Source organism: Bubalus kerabau, chromosome 5, assembly GCF_029407905.1.
Source record: "Bubalus kerabau isolate K-KA32 ecotype Philippines breed swamp buffalo chromosome 5, PCC_UOA_SB_1v2, whole genome shotgun sequence".
Taxonomy (NCBI): domain Eukaryota; kingdom Metazoa; phylum Chordata; class Mammalia; order Artiodactyla; family Bovidae; genus Bubalus; species Bubalus kerabau.
In genome coordinates, this window is record NC_073628.1 from 54,965,583 (window position 1) to 54,982,323 (window position 16,741).

At 45.8% G+C, this 16,741-nt stretch overlaps 1 protein-coding gene across 1 annotated transcript in view; it reads right to left on the reverse strand.

Annotated features, from left to right (window-relative positions):
* CHIT1 (chitinase 1) overlaps nucleotides 1-4,047 on the reverse strand; it is a 36,519-nt gene extending 32,472 nt beyond the window's left edge. Inside the window, 1 exon segment of the mRNA XM_055583746.1 lies at nucleotides 3,972-4,047. Within this exon segment, the coding sequence (XP_055439721.1) occupies nucleotides 3,972-4,047 (76 nt within the window).
* Nucleotides 4,048-16,741: the final 12,694 nt, after the last annotated feature.

Sequence of the window (16,741 nt, forward strand, 5' to 3'; positions counted from 1 at the left end):
GAACCCCAGCCTTGAGGAACCCCTCTCCTCTTCCTTCCTTGTCTGTCCCTTCTTTGTATACTCTCATCAGCCTTAGGAGATTTTTTTAAACAATCCCTTTTATTCCCACTCTGTAGTTAATTCCCTGAAAATAGTTAATTTTTATATCAAAACTTTCCTTTTCAAATGACTATGCAATTTCTCTCTCCTAATTCAACTGTGATTGGAGCACTACCACTAGTTCAGAGGCAAGGGAAAACTGGGAAATTCCTAGACTTCTCTACTCAGAATGGAAAGAAGCAATGGAATCTTACCGCTGTTAACATCTCTAAATATTGCACCTGTGTCTGGAATCTGCACAGGGAAGGAATCCTGCAGAATTGCAGCTTGCTTGAAAGGTGCTATGTTGGGTGAGGCCACTGCAGACAAAGTTATATAAAGTGAAGTGAAGTGAGAATGCTAGTCACTCAGTCATGTCCAACTCTTTGCAACCCCATGGACTATATCCCGCTAGACTCCTCTGTCCGTGGAATTAATTCACCAGGCATGAATACCAGAGTGGATAGGCATTCCCTTCTCCAGGGGATCTTCCTGACCCAGGGATCAAACCTGAGTCCCCTGCATGCAGGCAGATTCTTTACCATTTGAGCCACGAGAGATCCTGAAGTCATACCTAACAGACAGCCAAACCAGTGGGAGAAGCTGCTGTCAGTGTTCCATAAAAACTATGTTCTTTCTGACTTCTGCCCTGTATCCACTGTTCTCCTAAGACCCCTTGGCTGGAATCTCAGTCCAGTTTCTCTCGTTGGTGTCCTTAGCTACTCTCACTGCCATTGCTCTATCCAAGATCTGGTCACCTAGCTAGGAATTCCCCCTGGAAACGCTCGCTGCTTTCCCTCCATAGGTTCCTGAGTGCCAGCTCAAACTCCACCTCCTAGAAAGCTTCCCCATTAGCTTGGCTCAGTGGTTCTCCTCATCCTGACGTTTTCTAATGTCTGTACAGATCTTAAAGCACTTTCCTAAGTCTACTCTGCCACATAACTGGGGCCAATCAACACATTCCCGATTAACCTGGGCTGCCTTGATGAAACCTGATTCAGATTAGCAGAGGAAAATAATGCACTTATTTGTATAGAAATGACATCCTCTGTTGGTAAGTATATATAATGACTGGATTTTTTCATAAGCTGTATAAGGACCCTCACTCCCCAAAGCTGAGAAAACCGAGGAAACTCAGTTGCCCCTCTCTGCTCACCTCACTCCCTCACAGGTAACATTCAATCCGCTGACCCACTCACCAGATTTCTACCCCTTCCTAACACAAAAGAGGTCCCTGATGCCGAAGTCTCTTGGATAGCAATCTGTAACATTTACTGAGTACCTGCTGTATGCCATACATAGGATTAATTTCCTTAAGTATGGTATATCATTTTATCCTCATAGAAACTTTATGAGGTAGACACTTGGGAAAGGCTCCCTGAAGCAAACTTCAGTATGTGTTAGCCATTTAGCATTTGTCCAACACCTGCCATATACCATGCCTGGGAAAGTGATCTGGCTGGGCACAATGTGCCAAAGAACAGAAATTCTCATTTCTACCCCACAAATGCAGAATCGTAATCTTTTGTATTTATAGATTCTTCATATTTGGTATCTCATTGAACGTAGCAATAATCATGAGAGAGAGTGATTATCATTTCCATTATGCAAACCAGGAGAGAAACAAGCTAGGAGACTTGCTCAAGATCAACCCTCCAGTTAAATGTGTCCTGTCTGTTTGGGAATACTACTTTCCTAGATATGTAGCCAGCTGTTGTCAGTCCTAGCTCAGACTCTCCTCCGTGACTTGCAGGCTCTGAGACTTTACCAGTAGGATATTACAGCCCTTTTAACTCAAACTCCTACTCAGCCCTGAAGCTGATAACCACTCCTCATGAGATCAAGTAAGAGAAAATATACTTCCTGACTGGAAGGGAGCCATGCCTTGCTGACCTGACATTTTAAAACCCCTGTGGCAAGAGAATGCGCCTGGGGCGTTCCTCACCTTTTCAGCAGTTTTCCTTAGCCAAGTTTCTTTAGAGGGGACCCAGTAGACCAGAGTCTGTCGGTGGAAATGGAGGGACCCAGGGCTACCTGAGTACAGCTTTCACCTGCCACAAGGGGTGGCTGTGTGGCAAGTCTTGTGGCAGAGAGCTGGAGTTTCCTGGATCTTAGGGGAGCTGTCATCTCCACCACCCTCTCAGGGTCCTGGGTTTGGTCCCCAAGTTGCCTCTGTACCCGTCAAATGCCCATGAGCTGTCTTTGGAATGAATGAGTATGAAGAATCACATCAGACAAGCTCCCCTCCTCCAATTCCCACCCCCTTACAGTTCCACCTAAGAGACGATGGGGGTACAGTGGAGCACACGCAGGGCCCGAGAAGCATCAGATTGTGGTGGGCTAGTGTGGGCTTAAGATCTCATTGACTCAGGTTCAAATTCCCCACTCCATCACTTACTAAGCTAGGTAGCTCATCAGGATAAGGTACAAATGAAGGTAACAGAAAACCCACAACAACAAAGGCTTTAACAAGGTACAAGCTTATTTTCCTCTCACATAAAAGTCCTGAGAAGGAGTTCAGGACTGGTGCGAGGCCCCAGTCTCCTCCCAGACCGCTACTCTGTGCTCTCAGTGGGCACCCTTGTCCTGAACCACCCTCAGGGGTTCAGGGTGACTCCCACCTTCCGAACAGCAAAATAGAGGGCGGGACAAAGAAGGGCCGCCAACCGCTAGAGTAAGCAGCAAGGACTTGCCTTACCTTTATGTCCACCACTGTGACATCTGTGAAAAGAGAATCTTCTCACTCACCTTTCTGATACTGCTAGCAATTTTGTAAGAAAACACCAGCCCAGCCCCTCACGGGAGCCCCAGATCTGATTCTTGCCCTGGTGTGGGTGCTGAAGCCCAAGAGAGCTGAGACTTAATTCAAGGAGAGATCTCAGACGTGCAAAAGCCTGTGGGAAAGCTGAGGCAGAGCCAGTGAAGAGGTCTCACTGGGCAGGGACCAGCTCCTCTCACACATCGTTGTCAGACTCATCAAATCTCTCTAAGGCAGTGAGAGCGACCCTTAACCACATAACCCCTGACCCCCCACGTTTAGAGTATAACCCAGAGCAAGTGACAATAAATAAAAACACTTCCTTCAGTCTTCTCTTTTTTCTTTAAAATTTGTTCAAATGTTACATCAGTAAAGTACTTACATTAGGTTCCATACATATGAACCTTCAAGCTGTGAACTTTCAAAGATGTGAAACATCAGGTGTGAGTGAAATTGCAGCTTGCTCTCCATCTCCTTTCACTGCCGACCCTTCAGCTCTGCCTTTCTCACCTCCTCTCTCGCCTCCAGTCAGTAAGTCTCCTTGCCAGTTCACTTGACACCAGCCTCCATATGCCAGCTATTATACTGTACTACTGTGCTTTTCAAGATACCATACTGTAAGATTTAAAATGTTTTTATTTTTTGTATTTGTTTATGTATGTAGTATTTGTGTGAACAGTATTATAAACCTTTTATGGTACACTGCTATATAAATAATTGTGTCAGTTGAGTACCTAGGCTAACTTTGTTGGACTTACAAACAAATTGAACTTAGGAATGTGATCTCAGAAGGGAACTCATTCATATACAGGGGCTTACTGTAGTGTACTTCAAAATGTGTGTGTGCTAAGTCTGTTCAATCTTCAGGGACTCTCTGTGACCCCAGGGACTGTAGCCTGCCAGGCTCCTCTCTTCATGGGATTCTCCAGGCAAGAATACTAGACTGGGTTTCTGTGTCCTCCTCCAGGGGATCATCGCAACTCAGGAATTGAACCAGGGTCTCATGCAGCTCCTGCATTACAGGTGAATTCTTTACTGCTGAGCCACCAGGGAAGCCCATTACTTCAAAATATATTTCCCTAAATGCTGCAACTAAATTTACACTCCAGCAGTGTATACCATGTTTGTCCTTTACCTTCACTTGTCCTCAGCCCACTGTTCATGCCCTTTGGAGTCATGGCATCATCCCGTATGTTCGTGTACAATCCCATGTGATATGAACTATGACATGGATGGACAGATTTGGAAACTGAGGTTGAGAGGTTACACAGACTGCCAATAGAAAGACAAAGAATAACTGGTTGAAACGGCCCCTCTGGCTCTAAATCCTTGTCCTGTAATCATCGTGTACGAAAGTAGGGGCTACCCACCAACTGGTGATGGAACCTGTTGCTAAGGCTCTTGGCCATTCAGGGGAGTCAGCAAGGAAGGGGTCCAAGGAAGGAAGGCCTCTCCTAGATGACGAGATTGAGCTTCAGGAATTGTGGGCCATTGACTCCAGGAGTTATTACCAAATAAACCTACCAAGATGCCTGAGGCTAGAGAGATGCTTCAACTAATAGCAGGGGACCAGCTTGGGACTTGTTTGGGACTCTTTTGCATATTGCCCTGAACTCAAGGGTCGAGAGCCAGGACCAGATAGGACTGGGAAGAGGTCCTCGCCACTGTTCAGTGACCCTGAAAAAGGCAAGCTCCTTGGTAAGCTAGAGTCACTCATGAGGGCTGATTTCAGCCTGAAGTTCAGGAGTTCCTGGGGGAACTGAGGCCCATGTGGCCAAGAAAAGCAAGACATGTGCACTGTCTCTCAGCTACTAGAAGGGTACACAAATGCCTCATGTGATCCTGGAGATGCCGAGCACGGAGGAGAGTTTATAGGGAATTACGGTAAGGAGGGGATGATCTAGACCTGGCTGCCTGCTAGAGACACCAGCCTATTTCAAGCCATCTTCTGACTTCCTCTGGCCATGGGTTTGGAAGTGGCTGAGTGCAGAGAAGCCCGAGGCCGGCAGTCTGGGGGATTCCCGGTGTGCCTCCGGGCTTCGTCCTGAGCTGTGGGTGCAGCTTCTCCTATCAGCTCATGTCCAAGGCTCCAGGCAGCAGCCAGGCTGCACACTTCTGCACTCAGAGAGGTTGCTGATGCTGCAGAGGAGTCCAGAACCATTCACCTCCTTGTCCAGCCCAGAAAGGAGTTATTCTGTAGGCCCTGCAGGAGGATGGACCAGGCACAGAGACAGTCCTGGGAGGAAGTCCAGCCCCTGACCTCTGCAGCAGCTCCCCACCCACTTCCCTCCACCCCTTATCCTTCCTGCTCTCCAGGTGATCGTGGGCCCAGGACAGAAGAAAGGAGCTTCTTTCTTGCTTTCTTTCTTGCTTTTCTTTCTGGCCTTGCTTCTCTGACCAGAGGAAAGGAGCCAAGAGATTGCAATAAAGCCCTTGGGTTCTTGGACAAGAAGGCAAAACAAAACACAAAATAAAAAGCTCAGTGAGATCACTGTCCTGCCCAGAGGCAAGTCATTGCTCAAGTCAAGTCAGCCAACCTGGCCTCTATCCCTGCTGAGTCCCAGAGAGAGGCTGCCTGGCTGGGCAGTCTGATGGGGGTGGGCGGGGGAGCAGAGCCTCTGCCCTGGAGCTCCTGGCCCAGGGGAGGGATGCTGCCTTCCTCTCAGAAAACCACAGGAGGGAACAGCTTGCAGGACCATTTTCCACCAAGGATAAATCAGGCTGTTTCCAAAGGGGCCTGCGGCCAAGTAAGGCAGAGATGAATCTAAACCACAAAGCACTTAAACTCAGACAAATTGCTGAGTCCCTTCCCATGACCCAGTCAGCGGTTCTCTGGTCTTCTGACAGCCCAGGTTATCCCCTTTCAAACACTTACTGAAGGGCCACTGTGGGCCTGTCCTCCCCAAGCTGGGGGTACAGACAAGGAGCTTGCAGAGTAGGGTGGGTGCTGGGCTATTCCCATGGAGTGACAAGCTATGTAGGAGGCTTCTGCCTGGGGAGAGGTATTGGGCCTGCCTCCCAACACCTAAAAGGAAGTGATACTCACACTGAAGGGAAACCACAAGGAAGTGACGCTCACACTGAGGAGGCAGAAAAATGATCAAAATGATCTGGGTATATGACAGAAGCAAGGCCCCGCTGAAGCTCCCGCCCCAGAGGGACCCAGGGTCAGTGCCCAGCAGACACATGCAACTGTCAGTGATAACCCATGGAAGACCACAGAGCACTTTAGCTCACTGAGTTATTTCATTTACCTTTATTCTGTGGCATAGATCAGAAAATAAAGTTCAGAGAAGTGAAATAACTAACCCCAGGACACACAGCAAGAAGCTCTGATCCCACATTCCAAGCCTCAACTAGTTTTTTATTAGCCTCTGCCCCCAACTCCCAGAGACAGAACCCTGTTGAAAACATGTCTAGAACTTGTTTTTTTCAAGTTGGTTCACATATGGAGACCCGGCTCATGCCAACCAAACACACGGGAGGTGGATGGGCAAACAGAAACCCAGTATGCTCATTTACAGGCAGCGTAGGTTTGTCATTAAGGCTAGTGTTGAGAATTTGCTGAAGCCACCCATTCCTCCATGGCAATGCCCAGAAATGCAGAGCCCAGGCAAACGGAGCCAGCCCATTCTGAAGGACTCACCAGTCCATCAGATCAAGTGACGGAGAAGCAGGATGTTCTGGAAGCTTGGAGAAAGGTGACTCTGGAGCAACCTGGGTTGTAATCTCATCTCTACCAGCCTCTGATTGTGCATCCCTGGCAGGTTCCTTAATCCTCAGCTTCTTCATCTGCTAGATGGAGACAATCATAGGACAATGCAGAATTGCTGAAGTGGATTAGACTTGAAATGTATGTGACACCTTGTCCAATATGTGGGGGAACTTAATAAATGGTAACTGCTTTGCCATTATGATAGTGGTGTAGGTTTTACAAGCTTCAAGTTCAGAGACCTTGTCTATGTAACCATGGTGTAACTGGAGTATACTAATGACAAGATCTTTTTTTTTTCTTAATTAATTTATTTTAATTGGAGGCTAATTACTTCACAATATTGTAGTGGTTTTGCCATACATTGACATGAATCAGCCATAGGTGTACAAGTGTTCCCCACCCTGAACTCCCCTCCCACCTCCCTCCCCATCTCATCCCTCTGGGTCATCCCAGTGCATCAGCCCTGAGCACCCTGTCTCATGCATCCAACCTGGACTGGAGATCTGTTTCACATATGGTAATATACATGTTTCAATGCTATTCTCTCAAATCATCCCACCCTCGCCCACTCCCATAGAATCCAAAAGACTGTTCTATACATCTGTGTCTCTTTTGCTGTCTCGCATATAGGGTCATCATTACCATCTATCTAAATTCCATATATATGTGTTAATATACTGTATTGGTGTTTTTCTTTCCGACTTACTTCACTCTGTATAATAGGCTCCAGTTTTATCCCCCTCATTAGAACTGATTCAAATGCATTCTTTTTAATAGCTGAGTAATATTCTATTGTGTATATGTACCACAGCTTTCTTATCCATTCATCTGCTGATGGACATCTAGGTTGCTTCTATGTCCTGGCTATTGTAAACAGTGCTTTGATGAACATGTCTCTTTCAATTCTGGTTTCCTTGGTGTGTAAGTCCAGCTATGGGATTGCTAGGTCGAATGGGAGTTCTATTTTCAGATTTTAAGGAATCTCCACACTGTTCTCCATAGTGGCTGTACTAGTTTGCATTCCCACCAACAGTGTAAGAGGGTTCCCTTTTCTCCGCACCCTCTCCAGCATTTATTGTTTGTAGACTTTTTGATATTAGCCATTCTGACTAGGTGAGATGGTACCTCATTGTGGTTTTGATTTGCATTTCTCTGATAATGAGTGATGATGAGCATCTTTTCATGTGTTTATTAGCCATTTGTATGTCTTCTTTGGAGAAATGTCTGTTTAGTTCTTTGGCCCATATTTTGGCTGGGCCACTTATTTTTCTGGAATTGAGCTTCATGAGCTGCTTGTATATTTTTTAGATTAATTCTTTGTCAGTTGCTTCATTTGCTATTATTTTCTCCCATTCTGAAGGCTATCTTTTCACCTTGCTTATAGTTTCCTTCGTTGTGCAAAAGCTTTTAAGTTTAACTAGGTCCCATTTGTTTATTTTTGCTTTTATTTCCAATATTCTGGGAGGTGGGTCATAGAGGATCCTGATGTGATTTATGTCAGAGAGTGTTTTGCCTGTGTTTTCTTCTAGGAGTTTTATAGCTTCCGGTCTTACGTTTAGATCTTTAATCCATTTTGAGTTTATTTTTGTGTATGGTGTTAGAAAGTGTTCTAGTTTCATTCTTTTACAAGTGCTTGACCAGTTTTCCCAACACCACCTGTTAAAGAGATTGTCTTTCCTCCATTGTATATTCTTGCCTCCTTTGTCAAAAATAAGGTGTCCACAGGTGCGTGGATTTATCTCTGGAGATCTTATAAGTGAATTGCTGTTAGAGCTCATGGGTGGAAAAGTTAACTTCACAAAAAGGAAGACAGGGGAGGTTCCTTGTGGGCATTTGGACCAGGTCTGCTCACACCCGTCCCCTCATGTGTCTCCCCCATCACTGTCTTAGATTCCACTTGTCCCCCTTCAGAGCATCCACAGTGCGATCTGAGGAAAGGGGGTGGGGAGAAGGACGCCCTGCAGGACGGTCTGCTCCCTGAGCCCTCCCGCATCACCAGGGCATTTCTAGCCTGGAGACCTGAGGGCTCTCCAGGAGTCTGGGGATTTGGGATCGGGTGGGTGGAGAAGAAGCTGAGGCAGGAAGACTGAGGCCTTTCTGAAGAGTCTTTCTTCTCCCTGACAGACCCCCCTGCCTGCCTCTACCCCCACCCCACACTCTCTGTACACAAACTCCTGAAGGAGGCAGGCAGTCTCAAAACAGGTCTTCTCAGGGACACCACCTCAGGCATAGCCTCCAAGAAAGCACACTCATATCTGCTGCCCATCTGCTGTGATTTGGAGCCAGTGGGCATGGATTAGGGGCTTCCCAGGTGGTGCCAGTGGTAAAGAACCTGCCTGCCGATGCAGGAGACATAAGACACACAGGTTTGATCCCTGGGCCAGGATGATCCCCTGAAGGAGGGCATGGCAACCCACTCCAGTATTCTTGCCTAGAGAATCCACGGACAGAGGAACCTGGTGGGCTACAGTCCACAGGGTGGCAAAGAGTCAGATAGGACTGAAGTGGCTTAGCAGCAGCCGCAAGTGTGTAGACTGTGTAGGACAGTGGTGGCGCCCGTGCTTGGGCGGCACACGTCCGACGAGCAGTGCTGCGGGGCAGGCATTCGGGAGGGGCTTGTTGGCTTCTCTTCACATTTCAGCAACTGTTATTAATGGTCTTTAAACCACAAGACTCAGAAGAGGTTTTGTGACAAGTACTAAATGTATAATGACTTATATCTTGAGCATTTAAATTAAAATTCTACCAGATTCTAGACTACATTCAACCATCTACATTCAACCATCTCCATTTCCCAATGCTGTCAGGTTTACTGCCTTTGTTTCCACAGGCTCAGTGCTCTGGCGTCGGGTACGGAGCAGTCTATACTGTGGATAGGCTCTGCACTTGAATATTTGGGTAACACATTTGCCCTACACCAGCCTCGACACGGAGGCAACTGTCTTCTAACCCAAAGTCAATGCAACCGAAGGAACTGGAATTTAAACTTAGTGTTAAAGTGAATGGCTTTATTCAGATATTAGAGTTTCACATCCTTAATTGAAAGCTTTCAGTACACTGCAGCAGCCCTTCACTGATTCTGGGAATGAAGAAAGGCAGCAAAGAAGTGAGATTAGAGGCACAGACTGTAGAGCCAGATGGCCTAGGTCCAATCTTGGGTAGAAGACCTAACCTCTCTGCCTCAGTTTCATCATCTGTAAAATGGAGACCAGATTTTTTTAATTTTAATTTTAAATCTTTATTGAAGTATAATTGGCATATAACATTTTAATTTAATTAACATTAATTAAAATTAATTTAATTTAATTAACATTTTAAGTATACAACATAATGATTTGGCATTCGCATATACTGTGAAATGATCACATCCACCACCATACACAGTTAGAAAAAAATGTTTTTCTTGGGATAAGAACACTTAAGATCTACTCTATTAGAAACTTCAAATAGGCAAGACAGTATTATTAACTGTAATCACCATGCTGTACATTAGTTAATCCCCATAACTTACTAATTTGATAACATTTTGACCCCCTTCACCAATTTTGCTCACCCAAACCCTTCCAATGACAACCACCAGCCAGTTCTCTCTGTCTGTGAGCTTGGAGTTTTGTTTGTGCCTTTTTTTTTTTCCAGATTCTGAGTGTAATATCACACAGTAACAAATATTTTATTCCCATTTTACAGATAAAGAGATAGGGGCTTAAACAGTAAGGGACCATATCCCTCACTCTAAAGTCATATGGAGAATAGGACTCAGCTCTCTCCCAAGATAAGCTCAGTTTCTACTGGTCCCAGACAAGCCGGAAGGCCAAGGAGGGCAGCGTGGCTGACACACACCCAGCTTAGCTGCCCAGTGAGAGATGCCAGCCCTAGTGCTCCAGAGAGCAGGTGGGTGGCCAGCCCTTCCCCACCCAGGTTCCGACCCCTGAGACAGAGCTCAGCCTTGAGAATAGCCATCAGAAACCTGAGTTCTTTGGCCTGGAACAGAATAGAAGCACAATAAAGGACAGAAAGGGACCTAACAGAAGCTGAAGATATTAAGAAGAGGTGGCAAGAATACACAGAAGAACTATACAAAAAAGATCCTCATGACCCAGATAACCACAATGGTGTGATCACTCACCTAGAGCTAATGAGTGGAGAAGCCCATGGGGAAACAGTGAGAGACTTTTTGGGCTCCAAAATCACTGCAGATGGTGACTGCAGCCATGAAATTAAAAGAGGCTTGCTCCCTGGAAGAAAAGTTATGACCAACCTAGACAGCATATTAAAAAGCAGAGACATCACTTTGCCAACAAAGGTCTGTCTAGTCAAAACTATGGTTTTTCCAGTAGTAATGTATGGATGTGAGAGTTGGACTATAAAGGAAGATGAATGCTGACAAATTGATGCTTTGGAACTGTGGTGTTGGAGAAGACTCTTGAGACTGCAAGGAGATCCAACCAGTCAATCCTAAAGGAAATCAGTCCTGAATATTCATTGGAAGGACTGATGCTGAAGCTGAAACTCCAATACTTTGGCCACATGATGTGAAGAAATGACTCATTTGAGAAGACCCTGATGCTGGGAAAGATTGAAGGCAAGAGAAGAAGGGGATGACAGAAGATGCGATGGTTGGATGGCATCACTGACTTGATGGACATGAGTTTGAGAAAACTCTGGGAGTTGGCAATGGACAGGGAGGCCTGGCATGCTGCAGTCCATGTAATCACAGAGTCAGACATGAGTGAAAGACTGAACTGAACTGACCAAGAGCCTACCTTCACTCTGAGAATCCCTGTGAGTCTGAGTTTTCCCTGTTTCACTCTAACTCTGGGGGGGTTTTTTGCTTTGTTTTGTTTTGCTCCAGAGCTGACAATAAGGGAGAGAAGCTGATACAAATTTCTGAGCTAGGAATATGGAAGGGGAATCAGGCTGGACTCCACTGCATATCAACGTTAATTCTGTGAACCAATTTTAGCAGGTCTGCCCTAACTGGGACCTTGAGGATTATCATGGTTGAAAATATTTGATTGCCCCATCTTCTATCTCTGTCTGTCTCTTCCCGTTTCCTGTGTCTGTCTTTGTCTTTTTCCATAGATACAAATATACATATATAATACATACTTACATACACGTGTGTGTGTGTATGTGTGTATATATATATATATATATATATATATATATATATGTCAGTTCAGTTCAGTCACTCAGTCGTGTCCGACTCTTTGCGACCCCATGAATCGCAGCATGCCAGGCCTCCCTGTCCATCACCAACTGCCAGAGTTCACTCAGACTCACATCCATCGAGTCAGTGATGCCATCCAGCCATCTCATCCTCTGTCATCCCCTTCTCCTCCTCCCCCAATCCCTCCCAGCATCAGAGTCTTTTCCAATGAGTCAACTCTTCTCATGAGGTGGCCAAAGTACTGGAGTTTCAGCTTTAGCATCATTCCTTCCAAAGAAACCCCAGGGCTGATCTCCTTCAGAATGGACTGGTTGGATCTCCTTGAGTCCAAGGGACTCTCAAGAATCTTCTCCAACATCACAGTTCAAAAGCATCAATTCTTCAGCGCTCAGCTTTCTTCACAGTCCAACTCTCACATCCATACATGACCACTGGAAAAACCATAGCCTTGACTAGACGGACCTTTGTTGGCAAAGTAATGTCTCTGCTTTTCAATATGCTATCTATCTATATCTATATCTATCTATCTATATATATATATATATAGATAAATACATGTGCATACATGTGTATTTCTCTGTCTCTGTCTCTAAACACTGGTCTAACTTGAAGGATCACAGATGTGGATGGGACAAGAGTTTTCTCAGACATTCACTACTAGGTTGGTTCTTGAACCACTGGATGTGGGTCAGATTTTCAAACAAAGTCCCACTTCTCACCGCTAGGAGTCAGTCCACACTCACCCTGAATCTGACAGTTTCAAATTCTCTCCTTAGGCCAAACTCACATCCTTTGTACTGCAGTTTGAATACTCACTTTAGTGTGCTAGGGAAATAGTGATAAGACAGAGGTCAGAAACTGGCCTTGCCTGATGGGTAGTGAAATTTGACGCTCTATGGGACTAAGGCACACCAAGAGAAGGGAAGAAAGTAGCAGAGCAGCTCAGGGAGTGTGGCAGGCTGCTGTCGTGGCCCTGTATGAATCCCAGCGCAGTGTTGGGTGCATTTATCGTCGCACACACACGTGCGCGCGTGGGTGGGAAAGCACTGTTTGTTTCCCGGAAACAGGTGCCAGTTCTCACTGTTTCATCAGATTCCCCAAGTCGCGTCATCCTGAAACAGGGGAAACTGTCTTCTCCCTGGCATCCACCTGTGACATGAAGAGAGATCTTTGGAAAACAGACCTAAGCACCTCTCTTTCCTTTGGAAGACTGCAGGGATTTCCCCTTGTCCTCAGGGTAAGCTTTCCCCGGCAGGCCTGACTGCCCAGCTAACTGCTCCAGCCCCAGTCCTGCTTCCCAGGGCTCCCTGAACCTCTCCCAAATCCCTGTATGTCCAGTCTTCTGAATGCGGCAGACTACCTCATACCTCTCTCCTTGACATGCAGTTCCCCCAGCCTGGAAAGGTTTTCCATCCCTTATTCTCCTGGCAGAGTCCTACCTGGTCTCCAAATCCAGCTCATACTGTCCCCAGGGACATAGTTACGCATTCCTCTGAGGGTTTAGGACTCTGCCCTCTTATCTCACTGTTTTGTTTCTATTCATATCTGTCTCTTCTTCCCATATGACCTCTCCAAGGTCAAGAACTCTCTCTTACTCATTTCTGCCTCCTCAACATCTGGGCCAGCGCCCGCAGCAGAGTAGATGTGCACTGGAGAGCTACTGAGTGAATGGATGGGATGTTTACAGCTGCTAAGAGCTCAGGGCCTGCTTTTGGCGGAAGGTTGGATTGAAATACCAGCTCCACCACTTGCTAGTCACAGGATTTTTCCAGTCACTTAGCCTCTCTGTCAGTTTCCTAATCTGTAAGGTTGTTGTTTTTGTTACTTAGTCATTAGGTCATGTCTGACTCTTTTGTGACTCCATTCACTGTAGCCCACCAGACTCCTCTTTTCCAGGCAAGAACACTGGAGTGGGTTGCCATTTCCTCTCCAGGGGATCCTCCAGGACCAAGGACCAAACCCACATCTCCTGGATTGGCAGGAGGATTCTTTATCACTGAGCCACCTGGGAACCCCACTTATGTGAAAATTTAATGTGTACAAGCGATTTCCTGGCATCAGTTCAGTTGCTCAGTCATGTCTGACTCTTTGCGACCCCATGGACTACAGCACGCCAGGCCTCCCTGTCCATCACCAACTCCTGGAGTTTACTCAAACCCATGTCCATCGAGTCGGTGATGCCATCCAACCATCTCATCCTCTGTCGTCTCCTTCTTCTCTTGCCTTCAATCTTTCCCAGCATCAGGGTCTTTTCCAATGAGTCACTTCTTCACATCAGGTGGCCAAAGTACTGGAGTTTCAGCTTCAGCATCAGTCCTTCCAATGAATATTCGGGACTGATTTCTTTGGAATTGACTGGTTGGATCTTCTTGCAGTCCAAGGGACTCTCAAGAGTCTTCTCCAACACCATAGTTCGAAAGCATCGGTGCTTCGGTGCTCACCTTTCTTTATGGTCCAACTCTCACATTCATACATGACCACTGGAAAAACCATAGATTTGACTAGATGGCCTTTGTTGGCAAAGTAATGTCACTGCTTTTTAATATGCTATCTAGGTTGATCATAGTTTTCCTTCCAAGAAGCAAACGTCTTTTAATTTCATGGCTGCAGTCACCATCTGCAGTGATTTTGGAGCCCAAGAAAATAAAGTCTGTTTCCATTGTTTCCCCATCTATTTGCCATGAAGTGATGGGACCAGATGCATAATCTTATTTTTTTGAATGTTGAATTTTAAACCAAATTTTAGGCTCTTCAGTTCCTCTCTTCTTTCTGTGAAGGGTGGCGTCATCTGCACATCTGAGATTATTGATATTTCTCCCGGCAATCTTGATTCCAGCTTGTGCTTTGTCCAGCCCGGCATTTCTCATGATGTACTCTGCACATAAGTTAAACAAGCAGGGTGACAATATACAGCCTTGATGTACTCTTTTCCCAATTTGGAACCAGTCTGTTGTTCCATGTCCAGGTCTAACTGTTGCTTCTTGACCTGCATACAGATTTCTCAGGAGGCAGGTGGGATGGTCTGGTATTCCTGGCATAGGCACATACTATTTTTCTCAAAACCCACATTTTTTGTTTGTTTGTTCTTCAATTTTATTTTATTTTTAAACTTTACATAATTGTATTAGTTTTGCCAAATATCAAAATGAATCTGCCACAGGTATACATATGTTCCCCATCCTGAACCCTCCTCCCTCCTCCCTCCCCATTCCATCCCTCTGGGTCGTCCCAGTGCACCAGCCCCAAGCATCCAGTATCGTGCATCGAACCTGGACTGGCAACTCGTTTCATACATGATACTTTACATGTTTCAATGCCATTCTCCCAAATCTTCCCACCCTCTCCCTCTCCCACAGAGTCCATAAGACTGTTCTATACATCAGTGTCTCTTTTGCTGTCTCGTACACAGGGTTATTGTTACCATCTTTCTAAATTCCATATATATGTGTTAGTATACTGTATTGGTGTTTTTCTTTATGGCTTACTTCACTCTGTATAATAGGCTCCAGTTTCATCCACCTCATTAGAACTGATTCAAATGTATTCTTTTTAATGGCTGAGTAATACTCCATTGTGTATATGTACCACAGCTTTCTTATCCATTCATCTGCTGATGGGCATCTAGGTTGCTTCCATGTCCTGGCTATTATAAACAGTGCTGCGATGAACATTGGGGTACATGTGTCATTTTGTCTATCAGCAAATCCTGCAGGATCTTCCTTTAAACTATCCAGCCACTTTTTACCTTTTGAATGCTAATAGCCCAATTCAAACTACAGTCGTTTCCCACAGACATGTTCTGGTGGCCTCCTCTCTGGTCTCTCTGCCTCCTTCCTTGTCCCATATCTATTTTCAACACAGTTGCCAGAGGCAATCCCTTAAAAACATAAATCAAATCAGATCACTCTTCTGCCACAATCCACCTTTGCTTCCCTTCCCCACTGCAGACAACAAGGTTGCTGCTACCTTTGATTCCATCTCCTCACTTTCCCCCTTGCTTTCCCAGCTTCAGCCACAATGGCCAATGTGTTATAATTCAAACCTGCTGCATACCACCCTGCCCCAGTACCTTTGCAATTGCCATTTCCTTGGCCCGGAATTCTATTTCTCCAGAAAACCTCGTGCCTCCTTTGCTTACACAAAGTCTTCATTTTCAAAAGTCACGTTCTCCAGGAGACTCTCACTGGCTATTCCATCTAAGCTTTCAACAATATTCACTGAACTTTCTGTCCCACTTCCCTCTTTATTATTAGCCTTTATCATTAATAGAAAGACATTTTTATTATTTTGTTCACCATCTGTTCACCTAGTAGAATGTAAGCTTTAAGAAGGCAGAGGCCTGTTTTGCTCACTGCTGTACCTCCAGCATCTAGAACCATATCTGGTACAAAGTACATGCTCAGTACGTACTTTGTTGAAATGAAAAGATTAAAAACTTAGATTGCTATAAAATACAGGGACAGCAGTGTCTGGGCTGAGCTTGGGCCACTCCTTGCTGGCTCTAGGCAGTCAGAGGTGACTCAGGAAGCAGAACCCCAATCCTCAGACTGGATTTTCCTCTTTTTCTAGCCCAACCCAGCTCTGCCCTGCCCAGTAGAGGGCTTGGCTAGGAACTCCAAGTTCCTCCTATTCTCTAGAGAGACAGGGGCATAGTACAGGCTCCAGGAAGGAGTGGCATGTGAAGATACACTAGGACTTGAAGGCAGGGGGACACTGCTGAAGCTGCCTTTTGTTCCATTTTCTTGGGGTTCCCACAGGTAACTTTCTCAGGAAAAAAATCAGTGCTACCCTTCTTGGACTTGTTTTCCCAAAAAAGCAACGCTCCTCAGTGTGGGTCCATGACATCACATTTCTGGGCCCGGCTCCAGACCTACTATCAGTCTCTCTGTGCAAGCCAGGAGATTCTTCATACTCAAATGAGAGCCACCCATCAGAGAGTGGCCTCCTTGGGGTGGGGATTGCGGCCTTCTCACAGCCCAGCCACCTGGTCTCAAGTTTCACGCCCTCCCCTGCTTTATTT